This window comes from Sarcophilus harrisii, chromosome 2, assembly GCF_902635505.1.
Source record: "Sarcophilus harrisii chromosome 2, mSarHar1.11, whole genome shotgun sequence".
NCBI lineage: Eukaryota > Metazoa > Chordata > Mammalia > Dasyuromorphia > Dasyuridae > Sarcophilus > Sarcophilus harrisii.
In genome coordinates, this window is record NC_045427.1 from 433,541,787 (window position 1) to 433,566,329 (window position 24,543).

The 24,543-nt window shown below is 35.8% G+C and overlaps 1 protein-coding gene across 4 annotated transcripts in view; it reads right to left on the bottom strand.

The window, feature by feature from the left end:
• The window catches only part of KIF3B (kinesin family member 3B), a 39,424-nt gene continuing 14,881 nt past the window's right edge, over nucleotides 1–24,543 (bottom strand). For 3 of the 4 annotated variants that reach the window (XM_031954114.1, XM_003757014.4, XM_031954113.1), the window contains 8 exons: nucleotides 12,514–13,987; nucleotides 10,812–10,913; nucleotides 9,986–10,108; nucleotides 9,781–9,899; nucleotides 4,572–4,685; nucleotides 3,320–3,425; nucleotides 2,544–2,722; nucleotides 1,467–1,850 (listed from right to left, as the gene is read on the bottom strand). In XM_031954114.1, the coding sequence (XP_031809974.1) occupies nucleotides 1,754–1,850; nucleotides 2,544–2,722; nucleotides 3,320–3,425; nucleotides 4,572–4,685; nucleotides 9,781–9,899; nucleotides 9,986–10,108; nucleotides 10,812–10,913; nucleotides 12,514–13,920 (2,247 nt within the window). In that variant the 5' untranslated portion in view covers nucleotides 13,921–13,987 and the 3' untranslated portion in view covers nucleotides 1,467–1,753. Of the gene's footprint in view, nucleotides 1,851–2,543; nucleotides 2,723–3,319; nucleotides 3,426–4,571; nucleotides 4,686–9,780; nucleotides 9,900–9,985; nucleotides 10,109–10,811; nucleotides 10,914–12,513; nucleotides 13,988–24,543 lie in introns of those variants that run through there. The other variant, XM_031954112.1, reaches the window with a different exon arrangement.

Sequence of the window (24,543 nt, forward strand, 5' to 3'; positions counted from 1 at the left end):
TGTTTTTCAGAATGACAGACATTGCACATGGTTCCTCACTTTTTCAGAGATAAGCAAAAACAGTCTTGTGGTTCTGATCCAGAAACATGCAATGGGAACTGAGCAGCAGAGTTAGAACATAACCCAAGTTCCGCTTGAGCAGCCATCTCATTGAGGCACCATTGCCAGCAAGGTACTCCAGCACAGCTGACCCAGAGACTACTGTCCCCCTTGCTTATGGAGTCAGATACCTACATTGTAGAGCTTTTTCAGCCTGAACAAAGTTAACTTAGTGAGCACTTCATAAAGACAAAAGCAACACTCATACATTAGTGTATTTCTAGAAATGGGCAAATCTTCACATATAAGAGATGCAGGTTCATGTGTACATATACATACACACACACACACACACACACGGACTTTTTGAGTGGAAGGAACAAAGTAACATTCATATGATGACCAAAATAAAATATAGCTTCAAATTTCAATGTACAACAAACTAAAACTTACAAATCAAACTAGTATTTGCAAACAGGTATTCTTCTGAGTATAGGCAGGTTATACATAGCAGTTCATCTACTTTAAACTCAGGCCTGGCCTGAGGAGTGAGCCTGCAATTCTGCTGTATAATGGTGGTCTGCTACTGCCCCAAACAATTTTGAAAAGATCATTAAGAGGCACAGTTCCTTTGCCCTAAGCTAGTCCCCAATGCCACAGCATGAAGTCTCATTCGTCTTCTTATGAGTCAGCCTGATTCTGTTCTCCTGTGGGGTTAGTAAAGGATTAATGAATCTGTTCCATTATGGAAGAAAATGAGGCACAAAACCCCAGTACCCATCTCAATGAATTACTTTCCTTGGTCTTCAGGTGAACTCTAAATGTCTATTTCATTCTTTTATACCTAATCCCATCACGGTTAGCAAAGGCAAAGTAAGGCATTCTTCCTCAAACAGAGAGGCCCAGACTCAAAGAAGGATCAGCTGTATGTGGCAACATGATAGTGAATGAAGAGAAAATAAGGGACACTATTTGAAACTTTCATCAGTTTGTCAACTTACTCTTTGACAGTGACAACTGATGTCTGAAAGAAGCTATTTCCTAAACCTACCAAGTAGGCAAAGGATATCAATTTCTATTTCCACTGTCATATCTTTCAGGAGCAGAAATACATAAGACCCTAGGATACCAACCCCTTATCCAGCAGCTCTCAAGGGAGGCAAATATTTCTTAATGGGGATGGGGATCTATATTCCTGCCTATCTGGAATTTAAACCCAAATAAAGTTTTGGATTTCTCTAAACAGAGCATGCATTAAATCACATTTCAAGTCTTATGCTTTTCAACCTCCTCTGTCATTTAGCCTTAAGGACTCCAAAGAGCTGATCCAGCTATAAAGCAACTGTCAACTCTGCTTCTGTCCAATAGTAAAGGAGCTCAGTGCAATAAATAGGTTGAAATTGAAGGAGAAGGGACCATCTCATTGCCACTAACACACTTTACTGTAACCCATGCATTTCTGATTTACTAACTAAAATAATTTCCCCCAGCGGGCTGAATGTCAAATTATAAATCTCTTCCTCCCATGTTTCAGAACCCCCAGGACCAGCGCACTTGGACACAAGTCAGTTATTCAGCAAAGAGGCCCTCATAATAATTCCCTAGAAAGAAGGGGTTCTTGGTTTGGTCTAAAGGCGTCTCTGCAAGTTTTTTCTGATTTCTTCTCTCAGAAGGTAGCAGAGGCTTGCTCACACTTCGAGAGGAGTTACTGGTTTTACTTTGGAACCAGCCCCCGGGACTGTGGATAAAGTTGAGATGCAGGAGTTCCAGAGGAAGATGAAGAGGATCCTGACTTTCTTCCACTTTTAGGTCTGAAGAAAAAAAAGAACAAGTACATTTTCATGTTCAAAGCTTTGTCCAGTATAAAATAAGCCCTTCTCCTTTGTGCACCATGTCAATTACAATCATCCTGATCATTCTCCAACAACCCCTAAGCCATTATAGTTTTCAAATTACTTTTTGAAGTAGTTGCCTAAGTGATAGGAACTATATGAACTTTGTATAGCAGAATGACTTGCTTCAACAGATCAGGAAAGATAATACATTCTTGCAGCACTAGATTTAAGAGAATACCTAGGTTTGTTTCTCTGTGATGTGACCCCAGGTAAATCATTTAATCCTGAGTCTCAAATCTCCTCCTCTGTAAAAACAGGATCATGGGATTTAGACCTAAAGAACCTTAGATGTTTTTTAGTCTATCTTTGCTCCTTTATTTTATAAATGAGGAGGCCCGAAGAGGTATGAAGATGAGTACCCAAGATCACATAGATAAGAAATGGCAGAAGAGTGTTTCAAAACCAGGTCTTCTGCCTCCTAGGCTCTTTTCATTACAATATATTTCTACAACTTACTTCGGAGGATTATTACAAAAAAGACATTTTGTAAATGCTACATAAATGTTTCATTTAGGTACATGAAATGTAACTGTGGTCATGGGTATATTTTTATATGTTATCCTTATTCACTCTTATCTAGGTACTAAAGATTCAATAAATATCACTTACCTAGCCTTGGATTTTTTATTTGATGTGCTTTCAAAGGATGAGGCATCCACTTGTATTTCATCTTCATCCTGTAGAGCAGCCTCCAAAGCAGCTTGGACTTTGGGAGCTATAGCTGGACCTTCATAGTCTCTGGTTGTCCGGCTAGGCATATCCAGTTCTAGTAATACAATATTCTCTGCCTGGAAATGCACAGCCACAGATAATGCCTAATTAGCTAACATAAAGAAATCACCCCAAACAAAAAGGAAGCTGGGATATGGTGGTGAATGCTGTCTACACTTCCTAGATGGGGGTCTATTCCTCATAAAGAGGTAGTAACAATGGGAAAGAGGCCCTACCACCACAGTACATCTACAGTACAGAATAAAGAAAAATTCCATTGGGACAGGGAGTGCAAAAAGTACTGAACTGGCTGTCAGGAGACCAGTGTTCTAGTTATTACCTTAAAAATTAACTTACTGTGAGACCTTGAGCAAGACCCTTCCCCACCTCATAGCCTCAATTTCCCCATCTGAAAATGGCCTAAATGATTTGTACTTAATTTTTTAAATGAATGTTTAAAATAAATCAATTTTAAAAAAAGAAATAAGAAAATTGATTAGATGGTCTCTAAGACTGTTTCTAACTCTACAGCTCTTATGAAAGCTCTCTCCTTTTTGTGAGTTGGTTCTTTGTAGATAGTAAAACACCTCTTGCTCTTAATTTATAGTTCAGCACCTAAGGATTTCTAAAGAATCGAACTCCTCTGATGGGGAGAGAAAAACAACAGTTCCTACCCTATAGCGTGCCTCTGGACGAATCATCATGGACATCCTCGCATGTTGGCTAAGTGGTCTCTTATAACCCACAGCTGAAACAGGCCGTTTCATCATCTGCTGATTACTGGTGGGAAAGAAATCAGTCACATCCTAGAAGTGGATCAAAAACCCTCTATGGTATGCCTAGAAATCATGATGAAATCTATTCAAATATCTATGCCTTCTCCAGACTATTGTTCTGAAATAGATCATGGGCAGATTTTATACCTACTACATATAGAACCAGAACACAAGCAATTTCTTGGTTCCACTACTTCACCTGTATGGCCTTAGGCAAATTATTTAACACCACCAAACCTCATTTTCCTCATTTGTAAAATGGGGATAATTAAAACTACCTACCTCATGATGCTATTGAGAGGACAATGTTTTATAAACTGTAAAGCACTAGGAGGCAGAACTGCTTGATTTAACAAAGAGTTATTGAAAAAGGACTCAGGAAATATGGATGCCAGTCATACTTCTAGTATGAATACTTTTGGCAAGTCACTTTCCCCACCTGCACCTTAGTTTAATCATCTGTAAAATAAGAGGGTTAGACTGATTCCTAAGACCCATTACAACTTTGCCTTTAGCTGAGCGAAATGAGCAGAACCGGGAAATCATTATATACCTCAACAGCGATACTGTATGAGGTTGTATTCTGATGGAAGTGGATTTCTTCAACAAAGACAAGATCTAACTTAGTTTCAATTGATCAAGGATGGACAGAAGCAGCTACACCCAAAGAAAGAACACTAGGAAATGAATGTAAACTGCTTGCATTTTTGTTCTTCTTCCCAGGTTATTTATACCTTCTAAATCCAATTCTCCCTGAGCAACAAGAAAACTGTTCGATTCTGCACACATATATTGTATCCAAGATCTACTGTAATCTATTTAACATGTATAGGACTGCTTGCCATCTTTGGGGAGAGGGTGGAGGGAGGGAGGGGAAAAATCGGAATAGAAGTGAGTGCAAGGGATAATGTTGTAAAAAATTACCCTGGCATAGGTTCTGTCAATAAAAAGTTATTTAATAAAAATAAATAAATAGGAAAAAAAAAACAACTTTGCCTTTATATATGAATACAGTACTCTGTTTTTGTGATACTTAAGACAAATATATTTTGTCCAGAGATGAAATACTAGTTTTGTTTTTTTTTTTCCTAAGTTCCAATTAATTCAGATCACTCAGATCACTCTCTAAGAAAGGTGAATGGTAACTTACTCCAGTCGAGTTATGGGATGTAATTTCCAATGATCTTCCTCTTCATCAAAGAAGGATCTATTCATGATTTTGCCTTTCTCTTCCAGAGGAATGAAGTTTTCTATAATAAGATGCCTGTAAGAACACAGCCACATTTGAGTTATTTTCCTCAATAAAAAAGAAGAGTTTTCTAAGTCAGTCTTATATATATGCTTCTTACATGCAGCTAATTTCTAGCTGTTAGGGTAGATTTTTTGCCGAACTAAACATCTTTTGGCTGACAATACTGCTAATACTAATTTGAATTACTAATTTTTAAGAGAGAGAGAGATTTCCTGAAAATTAATTCACTCAACACAATTCACCTCTGGTACTATATATAGTACAAAACCTTTATTTTTTGAAGCCTTCTATATCTTCCCAGCTCCCTTTTCTTTCTCAGTTGAAGAGCCATTCAATATGAGCAACTGCTTCTCCCATTCTCTCCATCTTAAAATCATTTTCCATCCTCTCATTCATTCTCCTTTGCCCTCAACCCCCCCCACCCCCATCATTCCCTCCAAGTCTCCTTTCTCTCTCTTGCCCTCATTTCCCTTCCTCTGACCCACCTTCTCTTTCGACCCTCTCTCTTTTTTTTTTTTTTTCAATACACTATCCTATATTTTTCCTCCCTTTCTCAACCAAATTTCTGGATTAAGCTGCCTATATTTGTTACCTTCACTTCCTCTCCTCACTCTCTCTTCAACTCCTTTGTCTTCTGGTTTCTGATTTCATGTCTCAACTGAAACTGTTCTCTTCAGTTACCAATTTTCTCTTAATTGCCAAAACTGATGGTCTTTTCTCTGCCCTTATCTTTCTCAACCTATTTGCTATTCTTGACATTGTTAATCTTCTTTTCCTGGATATTCATTTCCTCTCTAATACATTGTTAGTGGAATTGTAAACTTTGCTGGGGGCATATACAATGAATTAAACAAACTATTTACAGGGAATTTTCTAACATAAGCATTCTGGAGAGCAATTTGGAACTATGCCCAAAAGGCTATCAAATTATGCATATCTTTTGATCCAGCAGTGTCTCTACTGGGCCTGTATCCCAAAGAGATGATTAAAAGGGGAAAAGGACCCACATGTACAAAAATATTTATAGCAGTCCTTTTTGCAGTGGCAAGGAACTGGAAACTGAGTGGATGCCCGTCAGTTGGAGAATGCCTGAATAAGGTATGATATATGAATATAATGGAATATTACTGTTCAAAGAGGTTTGGCAATTGTTAATGCTGTAAAGTTACCCATACATATAACCTGTAAATAAAAGGCTATTAAATAAAATTAAATTAAATTTAAAAAAAAGAGAGAGAGAATAAGTTGGGGCCACCTTGGCATTGAAACTTCCATATAAAGTAATTTAATAATCCTAAAGATGTGGTGGAGTTGAAAGTTTTTTTTTTCTTTATTTATAACTTAAAATGTGAAGTCTTTTGTCCTAGCTAATAAGAGCAAAAATCCAGCCTGTAGGAAGTGTTAGTCCAGGCCCTCTCCTTGCCTATCTACTTTGTGGGGAAGGAGACACCATTTCTTGAGAGATCTTAATAAAATTCTTTTTTACTTTTACCTTGAAAAAAAAAAAGGAATATTACTGTTCAATAAGAAATGATAAGCAGGCTGATTTCAGAAAAGCCTGGAAATACTTACATAAACTGATGGTGAGTAAAGTGAACAGAACCAAGAGAACAGTGTACACAGTAATAGCAAGACTATATAATGATCAACTGTGATGGACTTAGCTCTTTTCAACAATGAGGTGATCAAGTCAATTCCAAAAGACTGTTCTTTCTCATGTTTTTTGGTTTTTTGGTTTTTTGGTTTGTTTCCCTTTTGATCTGATTTTTCTAGCTCAACAAGACAAACATGGAAATATGTTTAGAAGAATTGCACACGTTTAATCTAAATTGTCTCGCTTGCTGTCTGGGAGAGGGAGAAGGGAGGAAAGGAGGGAGAAAAATTTGGAACAAAAGGTTTTGCAAAAATGAATGTTGAAAACTATCTTTACATGTATTTGGAAAAATAAAAAGCAATTATTAAAAAAAATTAGTCATCATCTTTCACCTAGTTTATTGCAGTGCCCTCCTACTTGGTCTCTACTTTAAGATTCTCCCAATTCCAGTCCATCTGCCACATTATTGCCTAAGTGATCTTCTTTAACCACAGTAAACTTGCAATGAACCCCTTAGAGCCTTTTGGATCAAATATAAACTCTTCTGTTTAGCTTAGAAAGCCCTTTACAATCTGGTTCCAAGCTGCCTTCTTGTTCTGATTATATATTACTTATCCTCCCATAACTTTGTAATCCCAACAAACTGACCTTTTCCCTCTTCCTCACATACACAATCCATTTCCCATCTCCAAAACTTTACAATGGCTATTTCCTATTCTGAGATGCATCCTCATTTTCCCCTTAGAAAATCCCTCTTTTCCTTCAAGATCTAGTTTAAGCAATATCTTCTACATAAAGCCACTTTTTTTTTTTTTTTTTTTTTTTTTTTGGCAAAGCAATTGAGGTTAAGTGACTTGCTCAGGATCACACAGATAGTAAGTATTAAGTGTCTAAGGCCAAATTTGAACTCAAGTCTTTCTGACTACAGGGCCAGTGCTCTATCCACTGTGTGATTTAGTGGCCCTATAAAGCTTTTCTTGATTCTCTAACTACTAGTGCACTCTCTCCCAAATTATCTTATATTTAAATGTTTTATTTTTTATTCTGTTTATGTTTACAAAGATGCTTATTATCTCTTATGTTAGAAAATTCCCTGTAAATAGTTTGTTTAATTCATTGTATATGGCCCCAAGCAAAGTCCTGGCACATAGCAGGTAATTAAGAAATGCTTGCTGATAGAATGACTTTTTTGGTCATCCTTGCTAATTTTCCCTAGCCCTTCAAATTGGTTTTTATTTACTTAAATGTGTTGGTCTTTAATACTCCCAGAGGAAGATTGGGTTTTTGAGGGTAGGATTATTTCATTTTAATCTTTGTAATCTCAGTACCTAGGTACAGCAACATGCACATAGTAAGATTAATTCAATCAAATCAAATAAATAAATGTTCTTAACCATGTTCAGAATCCCATAATGAGCACTGGGGAAAAAACAAAGGTTACTTAAGACACAAAATCTGTCTTTATGAAATATTCACGAACCTCTAACTAATAATTTTTTTAAAGTTTAGTAGTGCTTTATGGTCTACAAAGTCCTTAATATCCATTACCTCACTTCCCCACAATCACTTGGTATCCCCATATTGAATCTCCATTTTACAGATGTAGAAATTGGATATCATAATTTATATTTTAATATATTTAACATCTACTGGTCATCCTGCCATCTAGGGGAGGGGGTGGGGGGATAAGAGGTGAAAAATTGGAACAAGAGATTTGGCAATTGTTAATGCTGTAAAGTTACCCATGTATATATCCCGTAAATAAAAGGCTATTAAATAAAATAAAAAATAAAAATAAAAAAAAAAAAGAAATTGGAGATCAGATGAATGATTTCTCTAAAGTTATATAAATATTATAACAAATTCAACAAATATTTAATAAGCATCTACTGTGAGCACACCAAGGAAAAGAACTAAGTGTTACACCCAGAACTTCTAATTCCATTGCCAGTCAGTGTTCTTTTGACAATAGCTGAGATGCCTTTATATAAGCAAAAAGATGTAAGTAATTACTCTAAATAGAAAATTACTCAAGACTAAAAAATGAAGATTTCTTTTTTGGTTTGTTTTTTCAGATATCAATATATTTAACTGACAGGATAGCAAAGTAACTCAAAGTAAAATCAATACAAAAAGAGGCATTCTCATTTCCCCAATCTTATTCACAAAAAAGAATAAACTTTCTAGAGGTTTCTATGGAAAAATACATGTTTCCAGGGAACCTCATCTAGAGATGAAATGACCATCCTTCCAATGGAATTACAAGATTTCCCATCTATTTGGGTAATGTGTGGTTTGCTCTGATTGCTTTTCACACTTATGTTTTGGCAATGGGTTGGACTGATTTTTTAAATGAAGGTAAAGGCAAGAGGCAGTTGTCACTGTGGAGATTAGGTTTTTATTTTAATATGTACTTGACTATGATGTCAAAGCTCCTTAATAAATCACATAAGGTCCTCTACCATCTGGCACCACCTCACATCCTATCTTTGTCTTGAAATTACTTCCTCTCAAGTAGCCTGCATGTTAGCCATGCTAGCTCATTGGATGGCTCGCTGTATCACTAACATGCTTTCCCACCCTAGGGCCTAAGCTTAGACCAGTCTTCTATCTGGAAACTCAACTTCCTCCACATTCCCCACCTCAATCTGTACAAATCCTGCCCAGCTCAAAGGTCCCTGAAGAGAAGTTGGGTTAAAATAATTTAATTTGTGGCTAGTTGTAAAGAGGCTACATGATTACTACTATTGGATAGTCTCCAAAAAAAGCAAGAGACCCAACCAACTCTCAGAAGCCCCAGCTCCACAAGTACATGAACATATGCATGATGAGAAACATAACCTGTTTAAAAAAAAAACCAAAAACTTTTATTACTATCACTACCACCTCAATCCTGCTGCAAAAAGTAAGGAACTCAAAGTCTGAAAAGACCTTCAGTCTCTCTTTGAAGTAGAGACTTGTATTCAAGAGTCTCATAAGCCCTTCCTAATAGCTTCTTAATAGCTATGTGACTTTCAACAAGTTATAATCTTGGAACCTTAATTTTTACCACTCTAACATGGTGATAATAATACTGTCTTCTTTATTAGAACTTAGGAAAAAGAACCACTAATCCCTGGATATTAGTTATAAATGACATTTCAACAGCTCTTTTACATGTTGTTTAATTTAATCTTCTCAATAACCTAGTAAGTGGAGAAAGGTAGTTATTATTTCTAATATATATGTAGATTAGGAAATTGAAAATCAGAGAGTAAAGTGACTTTCTTGAAGGTCCACAACCAGTCAATATCAATAAATAAATATTTACTAAGTGCCTACTCTGTACTAGGTTAAACTGAGGGATACAAACAAAAGCAAAAGCCAGTCTCTGCCCTTAAGGAGCCCACAATCTGATAGTGGAAACAACAATCAAACAACTATGTACAAATAAGTTATACAGAGAATAATAAGGAAATAATAGAAAGAAGGCACTAAAATTAAGAGAGCAATATTGTGGAATAACAAACTTACTTGAGTTTCAATTCCCTGGTGAGTTCATTTTGAGTCTGTTCCAGCTCCTGACGCTCTTTGATATGCTCTTCTTGAAGGTCATGAATTTCTGCCTTTACAGCCTGGAGTTTAGAAAACAACTGGAACCAAAAAGATAAATCAAAGTTAAAAGTAACATTTCTCTCAATTCTTGCAAAATTTCAAACTTTTCTATTTTTCTCTCAACCTTTTTTAGCTTCTTGGTCTTGATGTCCACTTCTTGCTGTAAAGAGCTATAAGTCTCCTTCAGTTCCAATGTTTCTTCATCCCGACTTTCCATCTGTTGTTGAATTTCACGTTCTCGACGTTTCTAAGAAATAACACAAAAAAGGAGCACTTTTACTCTAGAGCTCAGCTTCTTAAACTGTGGTTCACAACCTCCTATGGGATCTTGTAACTAAATATGGAAACCACATATAAAAATTCCTGCAGTGAAAAAGGGTTGCAAGTGGAAAAAGTTGAAGCAGCCCTGGTCTAGAGAATGGTTCTACTTATAGGATTCAGCTATAGATTACAACATACATTTTACATCTCTTGATGGAAATATCCAGAAAACAAGTCAAACCAAAGACAAAGTATACATTAAAACTTTTTTTCAACTAATAAAGCATTTATTCTTTCTCCCTTTTACCTTTCCCTACTGGAAAATCAAAATCAAAACAAAAACCCTTGTAACAAACAAGTAATATACTTTTTTTTTCTTTCTTTTTTTATTATAGCTTTTTATTTACAAGATATATGCATGGGTAATTTTTCATCATTGACACCCTTGCAAAACCCTCTTTTTCAACTTTTCCCCTCCTTCCCCCAAACCCCTCCCCAGATGGCAGGTAGATCCATACATGTTGAATATGTTAAAGTATATGTTAAATACAATATATGTATACAAAGTGATATACTTCTAATTTTAATTTCCTCTGGAAGAATTCAACAGAGGAGATATTTGTTATATGCCTCAAACCAAGAAACAAATGTTTTAAATTACTACTTTTTTTCTTCAAATTTGTAATTACTTGCTCTGCAATTTCCTGTCGCTTCTGCTCAAGAATTTTTTGTTGTTCATTGGTATGGTCAACTATATTTTTTCCTCCAACGAGCAGCTTACTTTCCATGGCCTGAAAAGGAAATAGAGAGGCAAGGAAGAATTAGTCCTTCAAGTGACTTGAGAAAAACATTCTTCCTCCAATATATACTATTGAAATCTCTTCAAGTTAACAATGGTTTATTATTAAATACTACCTGTATAAAGAGCCTAATGCTAGATGCAGAGGTAAGTACAAAAATTAGTTGATATATTGTACCTGCTTTTATATTACCAGTATATTTTATTATGGTTAATGTCTGGCTCTCCCTAAGCAGCACAAGGTACAAAGGCCAACCCTAAGGGATGGAGGTCTTAGGGCATAATATTATTGTTTTCAATCTCCATCCCATCACAACCACCCTACAATTATGAGAAAAGTAGTTTCAGTTTTATTTTGGTGATAAGGACTGGGGGAAAGAGGTTTTCTGATTTACAAGCTGATTTGTATATGTGAGACTCAAGTGTTTGGGGCCTTTTTCTTTTCTTTTTTTCCTATGCCAGCTAGGGAAGCCACTTCCTTCTTCATAACCTGCTGTATCCCTAAATCACTGCCTACTATATAAGCAGTGAGAAGGCCTCAAAAACTAAGAATGATTCACCTATTGTAACATATGTATACTTTAATTATAGCCAGTTATTTAACTATTTGGTGAAATGTTCCCTCGCATCTTAAGCTTTTTCTTTTTTTTTTCCCCAAGCTAATGTTTTTCTTCAATCTTCATTTTTGAAATTTGTCCCAACATTGTGATCTCAGAAGGGTAAAAGGAGAGGCTTTCACACCTTGTTCACTAACTTCCAGGATCAATCTGGCAGTGACTTAAAGTTAAGAAAGACATATGTTGCATGGACAACAGCTTAGAGCTCCCACAACATCTGTTTATAGTTGTAAATGTAATATAACAGTATATATTACATATTACAAATATAGTAATATAATAGTAAAATATATAGTAATGTAAATGTACCATCAGTCACATGTAATCACAAGTGCTCTGAATAAAGGATGTGTTACTGAAAAATTGTGTGGAAGCCATAATTATTACATCAAATAGATTTCAAATGCTGAGATTATTTAGAGACATCCTTTGGAGAATTACTTTGTAAAGTCAATAATCTTCCCTCCCCCAATTTAATTCTTCTATAAATGCAGATTTTCATGTTAAATTTTAAAACATAGTAGTTTAAAAACTAGACATAAACCTTAAAGACACCCTAGTCTAGCCACATTTTACTTCTAGTTGAGGAAATGGAGACACCAATTAGTTAAATGATTGACCTAAAATCACACAAGTAACTTAGTGACAAAGCCAAGAACCCAGGTCTCTTCATATATATATATATATATATATAGAGAGAGAGAGAGAGAGAGAGAGAGAGAGAGAGAGAGAGAGTGTGAGTCTTCTAAAAATACATTCTTAATAAAGGCTATGTATCCTTTCATTAAGCAAATTTTTTTAAACCTCTGATCCATACCCCCCCTTTCCTAAAATCATCTAAGATAGTTATTTTCTGACACTTCTCCCTCTTTTTGGGGGGGAGGAAAGGGAGAGAACCAGAGCAGGCTGTATTCAAACTATATGTCTAAATCAAACAGTGAATTTTGGGAAAAGTTCTTTGGGACAGTACCAGACCTTGATCTTGGCACCCAGCATTTCTGCAGCATCTTTCTCCCTTCTCAGATCCTCCATCTTTTTCTCCTTCTCCTTTAATAATCTCATCTTGTCTTCAGCTACCAAGGTGTGATCCTCTACAATGGCCTTCTTTTCAATCTCCAGTTTCTCTTGCTGCTCCCTCCAGTAGTCATCTTTATCCTCACCTTCATCCTCACCTTCTTCATCCTCTCCCTCTTCTTCCTCCTCTTCTTCCTCTCTGCCTCCAACCCCCTCTTGGCGTTTTTCTCTCTTTTTTCTTTTGCCAATGGAACGTTTTTCCAGCTGGGCCTTAAGCCGAGCAATCTCTTCTTGAAATTCTCGAAGAAGAGCATCCTTAGGATCCTCATTAACTCTTGGTTTATTCTTAATATTTTTGGCACGGTTGGCATATCTCAGTGTGGTGAGGGTTTCTTCTACATTATAAGAGGCAGGCCCAACGTTGGCTACCATCACAGTTTTAGCATTGCCACCTAAGGAGTCTTGTAAGAGCCTTGTAAGTTTTGAGTCCCGATATGGAATGTGAGTGCTTTTGCCATCTACAAGAGCAGATATGACATTACCCAAAGCTGAAAGGGACAGGTTAATCTTGGTGGCCTCCTTCAACCTTTCCCCCTGAGCTCCTGTCTTGGCTTGGCGTTCACTGCCTGCAAGATCTACTAGATTCAGCTTCCCCACACGGATATGATTTTCTCCATCAAGCCCTACTTCACTGCACTCAATAGTGATAACAAAGATGGCATGAGATCGAGAACTGTGTTCATTCATGTTGGTAGCACCAACTGAACGGTTCTGATTTCCTACATTCATGACATGCTCTATTTCCTTGACACTCTTTGTAACAAAGGAAGACAGATCCTTCACATAGACACCAGTGTCTGGCCTCTCTTTTAATTCAAGCCTTTTTGTCTGGTCCTTTGATAGCAGATCTCGGATTTCTTCTTGATATATTTCTAGGTAAGAGGCTCTGACAAGGTATTGCTGATTCTGAGATCTAGAAATGTGAGTAAAGATATGATCAAAGGAGTTAGGGATGACACCTCTTTTCTCAGGGTCACCACGAACCCCTTCCATCGTATAGGTTTTCCCAGTCCCTGTTTGGCCATAAGCAAAGATGGTTCCATTAAAACCCTGAAGGACAGAGTCTACCAGAGGTCTGAAAGTCTCATCATAAAGCTCAAACTGCTTGGAATTCCAGTCATAGACAGCATCAAATGTAAAAGTCTTGGGCATCTCATGGGTTGTTCCCCTGGGATTCTTGACTGACACCTGCCCTAGCTTCACATCCACATCAACAACTTTATCATATGAAGCAGCTTTTTCTTTGCCATTCAAAGGACGACATCGTACCACCACCCTGACTGACTCTGAGCTCTTCAACTTAGACATGGTGACAGGTCAGTGCGGGATGAATTTTAATGCCTGCTGATCCAATATGGCTCAGGATGCTAAAATCCTAGGGGGAAAAAAAAGAAAGCAGTTCTTAAGTTGCAGTTTCATAAGTAATTGCATGTCACAAACCTGACAACTTTTCATTTCACAAAGCCATTGTAAATTAAATTTGATATCTTTAGAACTCTATATATTTTCACTCCCAGGATATTAAATATCTTCAGAGCAAAATATTAGTGACAATTCATTTATTTTAAAGTTTGCAAAGCACTTTTTTCGTAAGTCTGTAAGGTATAGGTAATATAAAAGATGAGGAAACTAAGTCTTAGGAAGGATAATTTACCCATATTCATACAGCTAGTTAAGAGACAGATTCAAAACCAGGTTTCTACTCTACAATTCACTTTCGACTACACCATGCTCTCTCTTCCATCGACATTACTAGTTAATCGATCAAAAAATATTTTTAAGTGTATACCATATGACAAGTACTAAATGCTAGAGACACAAAAAGAATTACTGAAACAATTTCTTTGAGTTTACTTTCTAATATGAGAGACATACATAAGTATATTTTACATAAATATAATCAATAAAAATAAGCATAAAGGAATTAAATACAGAGTAATTTGGAAGAGAGGATACCAACAGTTGGGAGAATTAAGAAAGGCTTCATATAAAAGGGGATGCTTGCTGCTGGTGAAACTCTGAACTGATCCAGCCATTCTGGGAAAAAATATGGAACTATGCCCCAAAAATTATTACACTGTGTGTGTTCTTTGACCTAGTACTACCACTACTGGGTCTAAATTCCAAAGAGATCAGTGGAAAAGGACTCTACATGCACAAAATTATTCATAACAGTTCTCTTTGTAGTAGCAAAGAATTGGAAACCAAGATGAGAAATTATGAAGGGAATGTTATCAAAGAAACCTGAGAAGACCTATATGAATTGATACAGAGTGAAGTGTATAGAACCAGAAAAACAATTTATACAATTAACAACCATCAACTCTGAAATTTAGGAAGTCTTAATCAACATAATGCCCAATCACAGTTCCAAGAGCCTCTTGATGAAACATGCTAAAGTGGTAGACTCAAGAGTGTAGAGAAAAGTGTATGTTCTTTTCCTTTTCCTTTTTTTTTTGTACAAGGTTAATGCAGGAATTTTGCATAACTATGATTTTGCCAAGTCTCAGTCTTGTATTACTCCAACTATCTCCTATTTTTACTCTTATTCATAAACTACTTCATAAAATTAGGGGAAATCATGAAACCATATTGCCTGGATCCACTACAAATAAATCTTACTTAATCGCAACTGGGCTCTCACTATATAGCAAGGCAATCCTCTTACACACAGCTAATCAATTCACTACCCTTACCTACATCAGTTTTTCCATACTTTTTTCTCCCCCTTCAAACTTCCCATAGTACACCTCCTCTTTCTCCTCTCCTCTCAGCAGAAACCTTTGTCTCATATTTCACCAAAAAATTAGTTAATTTACCAAGAACCCTCTTCTTCTCCCCTTGTCATCTTAAGCTATCTTCTAATACTCTCTTCTTCACTCCATCTCACAAAAAGAGGTAGTCCTTCTGCCTGCCAAAACAAACCCCTTCACCACATGGGATTGATCTCATCCCATTACTTATTCTCCAGCAGATTCCACTCCAGCAGAACTCCAGCAGTTCTTCTTTAAAAAAAATTAATTCTTCTATTCTATCAATTTCACTCTCACTAATCTTAAATCTCTCCTTGTCCACCTGCTACTTCATTATCTAAACCCATGCCCATGTACTTTCACAATCCTTAAAAATCTCTAACTAGATCCAAACATCCCTCCTATATCTCTCTCCTTATTTCATGAATAAACTACTGAAAAAAAATCACCCTATATCTATCTATCTCCTTATTTCATGAATAAGTTACTGGAAAAAAAAACACATCTACAATCAGTGCTTCCTTTTCTTTTGCTCTTTTCTAATACTTCCGCAGTTTGGCTTTAGACCTTATATCACTCAACTGAAACTATTCTTTCAAAAGTTAGAAATGATTTCTTAATTGACAAATTTATTGGATTTTTTCTCAGTCCTCATACTTCTTGTTCTTTCTGTAGCTTTTGTCATTGTTGATTATCCTTTTTAGATTCTCTCTCCTCTCAAGTTTTTATAACATTGTTCTCTCCTAGCTGTCCTCCTACCTGTCTGGCCATTCCTTCTTTGTCTCTTTTGCTGGATCTTCTTCCAGGTCATACCACTAACTGTGGGTGTCCCCCAAGGCTCTATTCTAGTGTCTTTCTCACTATACTATCACCTTCTATGCATTCAGTTATCATCTCTGATTCCTAGATCTATTTATTCAGCTCTATCCTTTTTTTTTTTTTTTGACTTCTAATCTCACATTAGCAACTATCTGTCTGTCGGATGTCTCAAACTGGATCTCACAGATATTTCACACTAAACTGTCCAAAAGGGAACTCCTTATCTTTTTCCCTCAAATTCTCCTATCTTCCTGATCTCTCTATTGCTGCTGAGGTGTCATCCTTGACTCCTCACTTAAACTCACCCCACATGTATAATCTGTTGCCAAATCTTATTGATTCCTACCTTCATAATACCCATCCTAGTCCAACCACATCACTTAATGCCTGGATTTTTACAATGGCTGGCTGGTTGGTTCCACCTTAAGATCTCTTCAGACTCCAGGTCATTTTCCACTCAACTTCAAAGTGATATTTAAAGCATATGCCTGACTTTGTCATTCCCTTACTGGATAAACTCAGTGGCTCTCAATTAACTACAGAATCAAATATAAAATCATGTAATTCACTTTTAAAGCTCTTTACAATATGGTCCCTTCCTACCTTTCTACTATTCTTATTTTTTATTCCCTTCTTTGGACTCTTGTGATCCAGTGACACAGGCCTTCTCCTTTATCTTTACATATGATATTCCATCTCTGAAGTCTTGAGAATTTTTATTGCTCTCTTTCATGCCTAGAATGGTCTTCCTTATTGACTCTGCTTCCATACTTCCCTGGATTAGTTCCGTGTGTGTGTGTGTGTGTGTGTGTGTGTGTGTGTATGTGTGTGTGTACTGTATGTTTTAACTGATTAGTGTGTTTTATATGCCTTTAATAAAAATCCAAGAAACAAAGGGAGATCAATAAAGAAAACAAGAGCTTCCCCCATGGCAAGAAACAAAATTGAAACAACAATCACATGAATTTCATAAGCTGGGCAGATGAGTCCCAAGGAGTGAGTCTTTCTTATAAGTGAATCATCATCCCAAAAGAGCCCTTGTATCATGATCTCTCCCTCTCCTGTAAATGATTCTGCTTCCTTGCTTCCCTAGCTTCCTTCAAGATTGAGCTCAAATCTCACCTTCTATAAACGACCTTTGCCAGTCCCCCTTACAGCCAGTTCCTTTCCTGTGAAGTTACCTGTACCTGTCACATATTAGACATTTAATAAATGTGTGCTGACTAAGTCAAATAGTTATACAAAAGCATTTTCATCACAAAAACCCTATGAGGTAGGAAATATGTGGATTATTATGCAGATGAGGGTATGACTTGCACAAAGGTACAGCTAGTGATAAGAGACAGAACCAATATTTGTGATTTCCAGTCCTGTATCCATTTCAGGCTCCCTTTGGAGTACTGAGTTATATAATCTGACATAGTCCCATAATACTAAGTATCAAGAAGCAGCTCAAAACATAGTTCTTACCATGGAATTTGGGAGTCAAGAAGGATCTTAGAAATCATATATTCCAAGCCTTTCATGTTGGAGATAAGAAAACCAAGGTTCCCAGGACCAGATGGATTTACATGTGAATTCCACCAAACATTTAAAGAACAATTAACTCCAATGCTATATAAACTATTTGAAAAAATAGGGATTGAAGGAGCCTACCAAATTCCTTTTTACGACACAGATGTGGTACTGATACCTAAAGCAGGTAGGTTGAAAACGGAGAAAGAAAATTATAGACCAATCTCCCTAATGAATATTGATGCTAAAATCTTAAATAAAATATTAACAAAAAGATTACAGTGTGCACGAATGTTTGTGGCAGCCCTTTTTGTAGTGGCTAGAAACTGGAAACTGAATGGATGTCCATCAGTTGGAGAACGGCTGAATAAATTGTGGTATATGAAAATTATGGAATATTACTGTTCTGTAAGAAATGACCAACAGGATGATTTCAGAAAGGCCTGGAGAGACTTACACTGAACTGATGCTATGAAATGAGCAGGACCAGGAGATCATTATATACTTCAAATATACATAGATGATGACTAGTCCTGATGGATCAGGCCATCCTCAGCAATCTAGATCAACCAAATCATTTCTAATGGAGCAGTAATGAACTGAACTAGCTATACCTAGAAAAGAACCTGGGAGATGACTAAAACCATTACATTGAATCTTAGTCCCTATATTTATGCACACCTGCATCTTTTGATTTCCTTCACAAGCTTAATTGTACAATAATTCAGAGTCTGATTCTTTTGTACAGCAAAATATGTTTTGGTCATGTATACTTATTGTGTATCTAAGTTATATTTAATATATTTAACATCTACTGGTCATCCTGCCATTTAGGAGGGGGGTAAGAGGTGAAAATTGAACAAGAGGTTTGGCAATTGTTAATGCTGTAAAGTTACCCATGTATATATCCTGTAAATTAAAGGCTATTAAATAAAAAAAAAAAGAAAAGAAAAAAAAAAGAAATGACCAACAGGAGGATTTCAGAAAGGCCTGGAGAGACTTACACAAACTGATGCTGAGTGAAATGAGCAGGACCAGGAGATCATTATATACTTCAACAACAATACTATATGATGACCAGTTCTGATGGACCTAGCCATCCTCAGCAATGAGATCAACCAAATCATTTCCAATGGAGCAGTAATGAACTGAACCAGCTACACCCAGAGCGAGAATTCTGGGAGATGACTAAAAACCATTCTATTGAATTCCCAATCCCTATATTTATGCCCACCTGCATTTTTGATTTCCTTCACAAGCTAATTGTACAATATTTCAGAGTCTGATTCTTTCTTTACAGCAAAATAACGGTTTGGTCATGTATACTTATTGTGTATCTAATTTATATTTTAATATATTTAACATCTACTGGTCATCCTGCCATCTGGGGAGGGGTGGGGGATAAGAGAGAAAATTGAACAAGAGGTTTGACAATTGTTAATGCTGTAAAGTTACCCATACATATAACCTGTAAATAAAAGGTTTTATAAAATAAAATTAAATTAAAAAAAAAAGATTACAGAAAATCATCCCCAGGATAATACACTATGACCAAGTAGGATTTATATCAGGAATGCAGGACTGGTTCAATATTAGGAAAACTATTAGCATATTTAACTATATCAACAACCAAACTAACAAAACCATATGATCACCTCAATAGATGCAGAAAAAGCATTTGATAAAATCCAACATCCATTCCTAATAAAAACATTTGAGGATAGGAATAAATGGACTTTTCCTTAAAATAGTCAGGAGCATATATTTAAAACCGTCAGTAAGCATCATATGCAATAGGGAAAAACTGGGACCTTTCTCAGTAAGATCTGGAGTGAAGCAAAGTTGCCCACTATCACCATTATTACTTAATATTGTATTAGAAACACTAGCCTCAGCAATAAGAGTCGAGAAAGAGATTAAAAGAATTAGAGGAGGCAATGAGGAAACCAAACTATCATTCTTTGCAGATGATATGATGGTATACTTAGAGAACCTCAGTGATTCTACTAAAAAGCTATTAGAAATAATTCGTAACTTTAGCAAAGTTGCAGGATACAAAATAAATCCTCAGCATTTTTATACATCACCAACAAATTCCAACAGCAAGAGATATAAAGAGAAATTCCATTCAAAATAATTGTCAATAGCATAAAATATTTGGGAATCTATCTACCAAAGGAAAGTCAGGAATTATATGAGCAAAATTACAAAAAACTTCCCACACAAATAAAGTCAGATTTAAATAATTGGAAAAATATTAAGTGCTCTTGGATAGGCCGAGCGAATATAATAAAGACAACAATACTCCCTAAACTAATCTATTTATTTAGTCCTATACCAATCCAGACTTCCAAGAAAATATTTTAATGATTTAGAAAAAATAACAAAATTCATATGGAAGAACAAAAGGTCGAGAATCTCAAGGGAATTAATGAAAAAACAATCAAATGAAGGTGGCCTAGTTGTACCTGATCTAAAACTGTATTATAAAGCAGCAGTCATCAAAACCATTTGGTATTGGCTAAGAAATAGATTAGTTGATCAGTGGAACAGGTTAGGTTCACAAGACAAAATAGTCAACTACAGCAATCTAGTGTTTGACAAACCCAAAGATCCTAACTTTTGGGATAAGAATTCATTATATGACAAAAACTGCTGGGATAACTGGAAATTAGTATGGCAGAAATTAGGCACTTAACACTGTATACCAAGATAAGATCAAAATGGGTCCATGATTTAGGCATAAAGAATGAGATTATAAATAAATTAGAGGATCACAGGATAGTTTATCTCTCAGACTTGTGGAGGAGGAAGAAATTTGTGACCAACAGTGAACTAAGACCATTATTGATCACAAAGTAGAAAATTTTGATTACATCAAATTAAAAAGCCTTTGTACAAACAAAACTAATGCAAACAAGATTAAAAGGGAAGCAACATCTTCAGAGTTAAAAGTTCTGATAAAGGCCTCATTTCCAAAATATATAGAGAATTGACTCTAATTTATAAGAAATCAACCCATTCTCCAATTGATAAATGGTCAAAGGGTATGGACAGACAATTTTCAGATGATGAAATTGAAACTATTTCCACTCATATGAAAGATTGTTCCAAATCACCATTGATCAGAGAAATGCAAATTAAGACAATTCTGAGATACCACTACACACCTGTCAGATTGGCTAAGATGACAGGAAAAAATAATGATGATTGTTGGAGGGGATGAGGGAAAACTGGGACATTGATGCATTGTTGGTGGAGCTGTGAACAAATCCAACCATTTTGGAGAACAATCTGGAACTATGCTCAAAAAGTTATCAAACTGTGCATACCCTTTGATCCAGCAGTGTTACTACTGGGATTATATCCCAAAGAGATTATAAAGAAGGGAAAGAGACCTGTATGTGCACAAATGTTTGTGGCAGCCCTTTTCGTAGTGGCTAAAAACTGGAAACTGAATGGATGTCCATCAGTTGGAGAATGGCTGAATAAATTGTGGTATATGAATATTATGGAATATTACTGTTCTGTAAGAAATGACCAACAAGATGATTTCAGAAAGGCCTGAAGAGACTTACACGAACTGATGCTGAGTGAAATGAGCAGGACCAGGAGACTATTATATACTTCAACAACAATACTATATGATGACCAGTTCTGATGGACCAGGCCATCCTCAGCAACAGATCAACCAAATCATTTCAATGGAGCAGTAATGAACTGAACTAGTTACGCCCAGAGAAAGAACTCTTGGTGATGACTAAAACCATTACATTAAATTCCCAATCCCTATATTATGCACACATGCATTTTTTATTTCCTTCACAAGCTAATTGTACAATATTTCAGAGTCTGATTCTTTTTGTACAGCAAAATAGCATTTTGGTCATGTATACTTATTGTGTATCTAATTAATATTTTAATATATTTAACATCTACTGGTCATCCTGCCATCTAGGGGAGGGGGTGGGGGGGTAAGAGGTGAAAAATTGGAACAAGAGGTTTGTCAATTGTTAATGCTGTAAAGTTACCCATGCATATATCCTGTAAATAAAGGCTATTAAATAAAAAAGAAAAAAATGCAGATGGGGAATATATAAATATCTTGAGATGCTTCCCAAGACCCCACAAAAAAAAAAAAAAAAAAAAAAAAAAAAAGATGAGCAGGATGATTTCAGACAGGTCTGGAGAGAACTTGCATACTAAGCGAAATGAGTAGAACCAAGAGAACATTGGACATGTGATGATCAACTGTGATAGATTTGGCTCTTTTCAACAATGAGATGATTCAGGCCAATTCCAATATACTTGTAATGGAGAGAGCCACTGGCATCCAGAAAGAGGACTTTGGGGACTGAATTTGATCACAACATAGTATTTTCATCTTTTTTGTTGTTTGCTAGTTTTTTTCTCACTTTTTCTTTTTTGAGCTGAATTTTCTTGTGCAGCATGATAAATGTGGAAATATGTTTATAACAATGGCACATGTTTAACCCTATATTGGATTACTTGCTATCCAATGAAACGGGGTGGGAAGAAGGAAAGGAAAAAAATTTGGAACACAAGGTTTTGCAAGGGTAAATGTTGAAAACTACCTTTACATCTATTTTGAAATTAAAAAGCTATTCAAAAAAAAAGAAGAAATGACCTGCCATAAGATCACCCAACAGACAAGAAGCCTCTCTACTTCTGCTCATTCATTATTTGACATTAGTTTAGAAGGTTCACTTGATCCAAGGCAATCCCATAAACTTTAGATGGAAAAACATCATCAGTATCTAGAGAGAAAATTGTGGATACTGAAATGTAAATCAACACATGCTATGTTCACTTTTTTTCTTCCATTTTTTTCTCTTGTGGTTTTTCCCTTTTATTTTGATTTTTCTCTCCCAACATGATTCTTTCTTAAGGAAATATGATTTAAAAAATGAAAATAAAAAATGTATTTAAAAAAAATGAATGTACATGTTTAACCAGAAAATAAATAAATAAATAATGTACTTGGAAATTTAAAAAATCAGACTCTTAAAATATCTTCTTTAATTACTGTTTCATTTCCATTTTATAATGCATGATTCCTAAAGCCATAGGAATTTTTAAAATTCTCTATCCGTTTATACCTTTTCAGAGTCAACACAGCCATAATCTTTCTAACTCAGTCCTCTAAGTCAGCTGTGAGGCCAAAGACTATATCATGGAAATAAATGAACTAAAAAAAGGTAAGAAGAAAGAGACATAGTAATTCTTCTGCAGAATCAAGCACCTTGAAAAACCCTTATCTGCTCAAACTTTTATTCAACGTTTATCTAATTTCTAATGAAGCCAGCAGCTATTACAAGCAGATTTTTTAAAACTTTCCAAATATTGAAACACAATATTTTACCAGCCACCTTATTTATCCTCATCATTAATCTTCCATTAAAGACCTTCTCATGTCAACTGAGACAAAGAAGCCTTTAGTTTCTCAAAGGTAATGTCATCAGAGCACAGGTTCTAATAAATAAATTCTACCAAGCTAGAAAGAATTTGAATTAAAGTATAAATTTTTTTGCAAAATTTAAAGGCAATATACATCAGTGGTAAGGAGGAAAAGGAGAAAAAGAGAAGTATTTTATTTATGGCAAATCTATACCCCCTCAACAATGAAATCTTAGAAATATAATAATATTACTATGCTTCCTAAATCTATGATTATGTCCATGTCCTCTGAACAAAGTATATTACATACCAGGGAGCACATGCCAGATAAACTAAATTACTATCATCACCTCAGACTCAAATGGAGAGGGCTCAGGCTCCTCTCCCAAAATCTTGAAAATAACAATGCCTCCAAGACTACTAGCCTTTTCAAATATGTGATGGCACATGGCCATCATTAAGGGAAACAATTACTGTGGAAAATGGACTTACTTTCCTCCACAACACCAACTGCTGACTAGCTGCTATCAATGGGAATGTAAACACAAGAACTCCAGAATGGAAGCCCCTGACCCCAATACAGGTCTGACTTCCAAACCCTACAACTATTAACCCAGGAAACAACTCTTGTGGAAATTCAGTCTAGAAACTGCTTCTACAGATAGATGCTGGAGCCCTCTGCCTCATCAAATAACCAATACTACTGAACTCCTCAAAAAGAAAGAAAACTGGAAGGACAAAAGAACTCCCCAAAAAGCACCAAGTCTTGTGCACTGTCACATAATACATCAGAAATGGATAATGATTTATTGTATTTGACATATACTTTTACATATTTAACATGTATTGGTCTACCTGCCATCTGGGGGTAAAATTACCCATGCATATATCTTTTTTTTAATAGTTTTTTTTTTTACAAGATATATGCATGCGAATGTTTGTGGCAGCCCTCTTTATAGTGGCTAGAAACTGGAAACTGAATGGATGCCCATCAGTTGGAGAATGGCTGAATAAATTGTGGTATATGAATATTATGGAATATTATTGTTCTGTAAGAAATGACCAACAAGATGATTTCAGAAAGGCCTGAAGAGACTTACACGAACTGATTCTGAGTGAAATGAGCAGGACCAGGAGATCATTATATACTTCAACAACAATACTATATGATGACCAGTTCTGATGGACCTGGTCATCCTCAGCAATGAGATCAACCAAATCATTTCCAATGGAGCAGTAATGAACTGAACCAGCTACGCCCAGAGAAAGAACTCTGGGAGATGACTAAAAACCATTCCATTGAATTCCCAATCCCTATATTTATGCCCACCTGCATTTTTGATTTCCTTCACAAGCTAATTGTACAATATTTCAGAGTTTGATTCTTTTTGTACAACAAAATAACGGTTTGGTCATGTATACTTAT